Below are 8,761 nucleotides of genomic sequence, written 5' to 3' on the forward strand. Positions count from 1 at the left end.
ACTGGAAGAATGCCGTAGATTCGGCAACCATATTTTTAACGAGTTGAAAAAGTATACAATAATTTGAGTATACGCAACTCACTGTTACGCCAAAGCTAGTAGTATTTAAGAACATAAGAATATGTTATACATACGTAGCTGAGAATTGTAAACAATATGACTACCTTGGCAGGCAAACGATTGTAACACAATTCAAAATGGCGGCGAACAACACTATTTTGGCGGGAAAAAAGACAAGAGTCTTTACACGCCTAATTAATTCATATAAAACTACACAACATGGTGAAAGTAATATGAAAAGAATACATCACCCATCGCAGATCAATTTTTAAGATTGTAGACAAACTGAAGGTCTAAAATTAATCCAAAAGGAGAGCTCCGCTTGGACACGTCCTAGCTGTGCTGCGACAAGCAGTGATGTGAAGATGACCTTAGGTGTCATCAAGGTCACAGGACAGCGACGGAAGGCCACTGATTGGGACTTGAGAACAACAACTTTATTTCTTCACCCAGGACCTTCGCAGGCTGTCCTTCTAGTTGTCGTAAGTAAGCAGTGAATGCATTAAGGAGTAATGCAGGATAAGTAAAAAATAACATAATTCGGGTAAGTTCAAGAAAATTTAAAAAAATTATGTTCGCTTTGGTCTTAATCTATGTATGTTTAAAAAATTTGTCAGGATATTTTAAAATAAAAATGTGTATTTCTCCATCAGGAATAAATGTGCATAATGTTGATTCATTCGTCCCATGGTTAGTGTAGCAATGGCTCTTTGAACTCACCCACTTTCTTCACAGCGCCTTATGCTAAACTTAATACAGCATGCAGCTGTAAGAAGCCTGAGAACAATTCAGCAGACTACAGGTTAATCATAGACCATGTTAAATTGTTATGGGATATGACGCCATGCTTGTGGTCATAAAAACTAATTTGGCCCAGAAAAGGGGCAATTAGTTACGAAAATATCCACAGAGCTATGCAGGTTCTTCTAGTAGCTATGTTGAGTCCTTGAGTAGCTTACAAAAATTTTACCAACATTCTGTGGAGTACCCGCATTTTACTCATAAGTTTTAGTCTCTGCATAGACTCGGCAGAAATGTTGCCAAAGAAGGTAAAAGACTTTTTACATTGCAGTGTATCACATGATGTTCATCTTCCAGTATATTACAAACCTTACACAATGCCATGTCATCAACAGAACATTTGCCCTTTTCTAACAAATTGTTCACCAAAAAGATAAAACACTCTTAAATTATAACAATGCTTTTCTATTTTTACCAACTGTAATACAAAAAATATATTTTCCACATTTTAACTAGAATGTGTTTATATCTGTATAATAAAACAGATGTCATCGGAAATTGAAAAAATGTATAAACAAAATGTCAACATGACTGATTATGCTTGGGTGCGCACTATACTCAAGCAAATATTGTAGACATTCAAATGTTGAGCATTCCCATGTGAAATACATTATGTGTATATGTATATATATATTTACCTTTATGTCTTTTTTCCCTTCATCATCTTGCTCCAGACATTCATTAGCATCAGCAAGGGCCTGTTCTGCATTTCCAAGCATAAGGTAACAATTGGAGCGTCGGACTAAACATACACGGTCTCCAGTATGCATTTCTAGGGCCTACAAAACAAATAACATAATATGATAAATAGAGATTAGCAAATGAACAACATGTTAAATACTAAAATAGCAAAAATACATTGTGCATTGTTGACAAGAGGTAATAAAAAAACATCAGAATTGTTTCGATTCTTGTAACATGAACAATTCGTAAAACACCACATGCTTAACAGAAAACAGATCGTGGCATTTGTAGCACATGCTGCAACTGGATTCTACTTTGATGCATTAAAATAGTCAGTGTGGGCTTTTTGTTTGATGGAGCAAGGCACACTTTACTTTTCGTTGTTGTTGACAACTATTCAAGGTCCGTATAGATATAACGTGCACCAATATTCACAGTCCTTGCAAATGTAAAGTGTGTACCTGCTCCTTTAGTTAGTCAATTATTCCTAAATATGTGGTCATGTAGCTAACATAATTTCTATATTTTCATCTATTCCATAAGAGAATCACATTAATTTCCCACATATGTCATCATAAGAGAATCACATTTAGTTCCCCATTAATTGTATATTTTCATGTGGAGTTTGAAGGACGGAAGGTAGAAATGTGATCGTCGCCTTCCACTACGTAACATGCATGAGTATGAGTAGATTTGCATAAACACATACAGGTATTATGTATCTAAGACTAAAATTTTATTTTTCATCATTCTTAATCATGGTCATCAAAGAGAACATTCTACAAATGCGGAGAGAAATTAAAGATTGTTACGTACACAGAGGAAAATGGCAACCAAGCATCTGGATGAACGTATGGGTGTGCTGAGGCCAACATAAGACTGTCCAAGTTGGTGGTCATGCCAAAAACTAAGAAAGCTGACAGGGGAAAGTCAGCCCCCTTCTCCGTGGTAGAGGTAGAGCTGATAGAGTGGGTGAAGGAGTGTCGGATGGCAGTCGTGGGTATTAGTACGACTGATATCCACATAAAGGGCCTCAACATCCAAGTGATTTCAAGGCCAGCATTGGGTGGGGTCGTCATGAGCTGTCCATCAGAAACTGCCAGCTGACTTTGAAGACAAGCTACAAGAGTTTCAGCGATTTGTTATCAAGTCACATGAGAGAGAATTACAGCCTCGCCCAGATTGGAAACACAGACCCTTCACCTGTCACCTGGGACATACCATACCAGCAGATGGTCAGTTTTAAAGGAGAAAAGACCGTCACAATCAGAACTACGGGGACCGAAAAGAACCACTTCACAGTGATGCTGGCTGTCACAGGAGACGGCAACAATTTGCTGCCCTATGTGATTTTCAAGAAACGAGCCTTTTCCAAAAGGAGTCAAAGTCCGCGTACATGAAAAGGGCTGGTTTGATGAAGACATGACGGAAGATTGGGTCAGAACAGTGTGGGAGAGGAGACCTGTTGACCAGCGTAGAGAGAAAAGTCTACTTGAGTCAGACCTATTCCATAGCCATCACCTGCCATCAGTGAAGAGATGGATTTAGCAATCATCCCTGGGTGTTTACAAGTCTTCTACAGCCACTGGACGTCTCGCTGAACAAGCCCTTTAAGTCTCTTCTGTGATAGAAGGATGGCCAAAGGGCAGCAAACAACAACAACATCTGGCCACATCCGTTGTACCGAACTATGACGTATGTGTACTTGGATACTGGAAGCTTTGTCTGAAATCCCAGAGGAAATGGTCAGCCATTTATTCAAGAAGTGCTGTCTCACAAATGCTTTGGATGGAACCGATGATATCCTGTAACCACACCAACCAACAGTTTAAATTTAGGAAACAGAATGTTTTTTTGTGGCTCAAGTTGTTCTGGCTGCATCATCAAGTAATTTCAATGTATAATAAGCTGGACACAGTAGCTGGTGAGGTAGAAGACAGATATGACTGCACCAGTAATTTACTGCTTTCACCTGCTGGGCTACTGCCAGAGGACCAAAGCTACGGATGCTTTGACATCTTAGAATGCTTCTTTGCAAGGATAATGATTGGTGAAAACTATGTCGTTTCTCAAAAAACATCCTTCCATGATTGCTCTAAGAGAATAATTGCTTTCGGCGGATCAAGGTTAGCGATCTCGTAAGCCTGCAGGATGGCTGCACATCACCACAGAGATATGGTGTCGCAACTAACTTCGGTTGTGGATATACACAATACCGGAATGAATAACCAATTCCACGAGCCACTTCTAGTTTGGGAGCGGTGGACAACAGGCACAAGAGTTCACCCTCATCATCAACCCCCACAATCATTGCAATTGTTGGGATGGTACAATTGAGTTGGCCTGGAAGTTGATTTTTCTCTATGAAATCCCAGCACAACCTGAGGTATATTGCTCCCTGCGTACTATGCTCAAAATGGAGACGATTGATGTCCAGTGTGTGTAACTTGCTCGCCCGCAAGTCACAGTGGCTAAAGCAAAGAGAAAAATTGTTTTCTTGGTATTGTTATAAAATGAGGATGCATGAGGGGCTCAAAGGGGGACCTGCTCAAAACCTCGAAGTACCACATTCAAATCGCATGCCGGGGGACGGAATCTGGCCTTCTGATCCTCAAGCCTGAAAGAGTGTAACAGGGCCTGTAGTTCTGGGAACTTGTTTATTTTGCAATTCTCTGGAATGGCCAACAGTGAATTAGGCGCTACCAAATATGTTGTAATGTACCCCTCAAGTATCTTTTGGTACGCAAGTGTAAGAGGTATTCGACTAAGAACTGCGGTGTCGCTGTCGTGGAATCTTGATTTTTAGCCTTACAGAAAGGTTTCAAATGATTTCCACTTGTCATCGTATAACCCCCTGGTAGAGGGATGATGTGCCAGAGCAACAGATGCCCTCACTGAATAGTCCTTTGCACTTAAACCAAGCGTGCCAACAAAAGCTGCCTGGCGTTGGGTGAGGTAGTTTGCCATGAGGGTGGATGAATAGGTTGGAGCACTCTGGGAGGGGTAGTTGATCATCTTCTACAAGCTTTTTGAGGTCGATGAACCACCTCCTCGCCGGCCACCAAAGATTTTTGTATCTGTGATCTTTTGTATTACCCTGGGAAGTAATACAGGAGGTGTAAAAAGCGTACGCTTTTAATCCTTCCTAGGGGATGCTGAATGCATCTACGGCCTAAGCCTGGGAGCAGGGGGACATACATCATACGTGGTTCTGGTGAGCAGCAAACAGGTCAATGTTTGGTTGCCCGAAGCGCTGAATCACAAGTTGGAATGCACCTGGGTGATGTTTCCACTCCGTGGGAGCCATCCAGTCTGGCCGGGATAGGGCATCAGCAAGGACGTTCCAACACCCGGGAATGTGCTGGACTATGAAGTCTAATCCCAGATGATCCACTAGATGAAAGAACCTGAACGTCTGCAGCAGAAGGGAGTGAGTGCATTGTCAGGCACCACAACACTGTGATGTTGTTGGTGGGTATTGTGAGTATTTGTCACAGTGTGACAATGTCCCCCCCCTACAAACACACACACACACACTACAAAACGAATACGTACATAATTTCCTTAAATTTAACTAAAGTAGTTACACAATATTTCTGCATGATATCCACAAAAATTTGAGCTACACCACTTTTAATTTCTTTTATCTAAAACAGGAAGTTGTGATTTAAGATGATGGACACTGAAGAATAACTTCATAAGAAAGGATTTCAATTCAAAAAGTACAAAATCAACTAGTAGTCTGTACTTCAGTGTGTTGGTGGAACATTTTCCCTGCAAGTACAGTTATGCTTCATGGGGTTACAAACCTTCTACATCTTCACCCACACCAGGAAGTGGTCAGTGACGAAGACAGGGACTGGTTGTGTCGGATCAAGAGTGTTGACAGAGGTGAATATCAGATAAAGTTCTCCACCCTTAGTGTGCATAGATCTTTGTCTGCCTTGCACAAGATGAAGGTCAAATTTGTTCACCAACTGACAGAGTTGTACATGATTATTCATGTTGAAGTCTCCTGTCAGAAATGTTTTCCCCATTCCTGAGTGAGGTGAGGATATAGCTTCATCCAAAAGACACAGAAAGTTCCTGAGTGGACCTGGAGGTCGGTATACGACAACAACCAATACAGATGTCTGAACCATAACTGCCATCAGCTCCAGAGATGTTGGCCAATGAAACTGTGTTTAACTCAGATCTCTCTAAACTAGCATTGCTACTACATGATCAGATGCCTTGTGCAGGAATGAATCGGTGTATTTCTGGGTTTCTGTAAGGTATAGCACTGACATTGTATTGGTGAATTCTTCAGTCAGGAGTGAGTGAGTGAGTATGGTTTTACGCCGTTTTTAGCAATATTCCAGCAATATCACGGCGGGGGACACCAGAAATGGGCTTCACACATTGTACCCATGTCGGGAATCGAACCCGGGTTTCAGCGTGACGAGCAAACGCTTTAACCACTAGGCTACCCGACCGCCCTCTTCAGTCAGGAGGTGATCGTAATGTCCATGTACATTGAGATGTCCAATCAGAAGTGAATCTTGTGGAATGCTCAGCAGGGAAAACTACCAAGAGAACAAATCATCCTCTTTCAGCTCTACATTTCCTAAGAGCATACTTATCGACTTTTATCTTCTGGGGATCAAAGCCAACTAGATGTAGCCCTTGTCTTGAGGTAACCCTACTAAGCATTGTGTACACAAGTCCGTTGCATAATGGTGTGTGTTTTTCTGTTGTCAAATTACCAACCATTGAACTGTATGTGCTGCCTTGTGACTTGTGAACAGTAACAGCTCATGCAAGAACACCAGGATACTGTTTTCTTTCCATTGCAATAAACTTTCTTTTGGCAATGAAAAACTTGACTATAACAGCCCAAATAGGAGTTGCTTCCTGCAGGTGTGGAGGATTTCCCCTTTCCCTGCTCGCAATAGTTTATTAACATGGTCTGAATGAAATGTACCCCCTGGTTCTTGAGATATCTCGCCAAAAAGGATTGCAAAGTCCACATCTTGAAATTCTCGAAATGACCTTGAAAAATATGATAATGTCACCAAAATTGACTTGCATCTGGACATCTTCTGTATACACATTGGTGCCAAATATGAATGAAATGTACCAACTGGTTCTTGAGATATCACGCCAAAAAGGATTGCAAAGTCCAAATCTTGAAATTCTCGTAATGACCTTGAAAAAGAAGTCAGGATCACCAAAATCGACTGGCATCTAGACATCCCCTATATACACGTCGGGGCCAAATATGAATGAAATGTACCACTTGGTTCTTGAGATATCACACCAAAACTTTTTGCGGAAGGACGTATGGACGGACAGACAGTCGTGAATACTATGTTCCCCCTCCATGCGCGATCACACAGCGGGGGACAAAACTACAAGACGCTGATATTACAGTACTCTATGAAAAATGTTCATTTGACAGTGTTTACAATATGAACATATGGGAATGCCTGTACATGTTATACATGTTGTAGACATAGCATATTGAGAGTTCATGGTTCACTGAACATAGTCCTTCAGCCACAGTAGGGGTCATCTCATTCTTCTCCCTTCCTCTAATGGACGACTGCTGGGTAATACAGGTGTTCCTCATTTCATCATTGAGAAAGACAGAGAAACCGTTACTGACTTATGTTCTTCACTTTAATGAACAATTCCAATCTTATGGTAAGATACATGTTGAATTCTACAGTGAGTGAGTGAGTATGGTTTTAAGCCGCTCTTAGCAATATTCCAACAATATGACGGCGGGGGACACCAGAAATGGGCTTCACACATTGTACCCATGTCGGGAATCGAACTTATTATAAAGAGACTGCCAAAACCGGATAAAACGATATAATGCATATAACTACTTCTCTCCTCCAGGACCTCGAGCCACTGGAGGATATTCAGTATTGGTGAGGCATCATGTTATACATAGACCTGTTCAACTAAAAAAGCCACTTCAAGCTGTTGCTGTACCCCCAACCTTTAAACGTTGTATTTACATCATGTTCACTTTATGTACCGCCATCTTCTACTCTTCAGATATCCAGGCGCTCTATGACCAGCCCCAATGCTTAATAATGGTATACGTATTAGTAAAAATAATAGATAATATTTTCATTACAATTTAGTTTAATCTCATCATTGTTTTTGTACTAATGGTAGCATTGATTGACTCCAGGTGGTGGTGAGCTAGAGTCAATTTAACTTAAACTTATGACTATCGTTGAATCGCATCATCATTTACACATAAAAAATGCCACCTGTAGTAGCAGTATAGGTATATAAATCTGGCTCCAGTGGAGTTGCAGCAGAACCCCCATTACCTATACTACTTCTCTGCTGTTGGTCACATGTCACTAAGACAAGCAACCAGTTTTTGTGAGAATAGGTACGGCACGACTATCAGATTGTTAGCCTGACAGCAAACAAACTGAGCTACGTCCAGACTGTTAAACAACTTTACCTAGTCATGCCTGAGATGTTATGAAACTGAACGGAAAGGGTTGAATAGGTGACAGATGATGGGTAGGCACGGTGTCACATGACTTTACTCTACAACACTTATGAGTGATCCCAATGTCATTTGGTACATTCATCCCATTCCGTAATCAACAAGAAACTGAGTGGTGAGGAATAATGAGAACTGAAAACAGCTCTAGGCATCAGACACCGAACGTGACTAACCACGGTTCCGGGTAGTCTTGTGGGTACCAGGGTCCTTCTCAGTACCCACCCGACCCGAATACCTGAGTTACCTGTCCCAGCCCTACGTCACTTCTATTTTTTTGTTATTGTAACCCCAAACAAAATAACAATTGATGATATCAAAGGGGAGTTTTATTTGGGGTCATTTTCAGTGTATGTTATGATAAACAACGACCACATGTCGTTTACTTCTTAAATATAGATAACGAGCAGGTAAAATTTCGGATGCGTACCTTTGAGAAGCTTGCAATGGCTCTTTTGTACTGCTTCACGTGAATAAAATGTTCCCCTTCGTCCCGGTGCGTTTCAAAGGTAACTTGGGCATCATGATTATCGGTGCCATTATCACTTTCACTATCCTTGCGACCACGCCCTCGACCTGGCATAATTAAAATCAATTTAAATTTCGGTTCACAAAGATAAATAGCAGCAGAATGATCCCCTCGCCTGTCTTCGTTAGGGCACCCTTTTCGCTTTGCAGTTGCTATTAGAAACGGCTAGC

At 41.2% G+C, this 8,761-nt stretch overlaps 1 protein-coding gene across 1 annotated transcript in view; it reads right to left on the bottom strand.

Moving 5' to 3' along the window:
* Nucleotides 1-8,739, bottom strand: part of LOC139463725 (outer dynein arm-docking complex subunit 4-like) — a 220,632-nt gene extending 211,893 nt beyond the window's left edge. Inside the window, exons 1-2 of the mRNA XM_071244976.1 lie at nt 8,493-8,739; nt 1,500-1,640 (exon numbers count right to left, since the gene is read on the bottom strand). Of these exons, the coding sequence (XP_071101077.1) occupies nt 1,500-1,640; nt 8,493-8,645 (294 nt within the window). The 5' untranslated portion in view covers nt 8,646-8,739. The remainder of the gene's footprint in view (nt 1-1,499; nt 1,641-8,492) is intronic.
* Between the last annotated feature and the right edge of the window lie 22 nt (nt 8,740-8,761).

The sequence above is a fragment of the Haliotis cracherodii genome, unplaced genomic scaffold, assembly GCF_022045235.1.
Source record: "Haliotis cracherodii isolate W230 unplaced genomic scaffold, xgHalCrac1.p SCAF_16, whole genome shotgun sequence".
In the NCBI taxonomy this organism is placed as follows: domain Eukaryota; kingdom Metazoa; phylum Mollusca; class Gastropoda; order Lepetellida; family Haliotidae; genus Haliotis; species Haliotis cracherodii.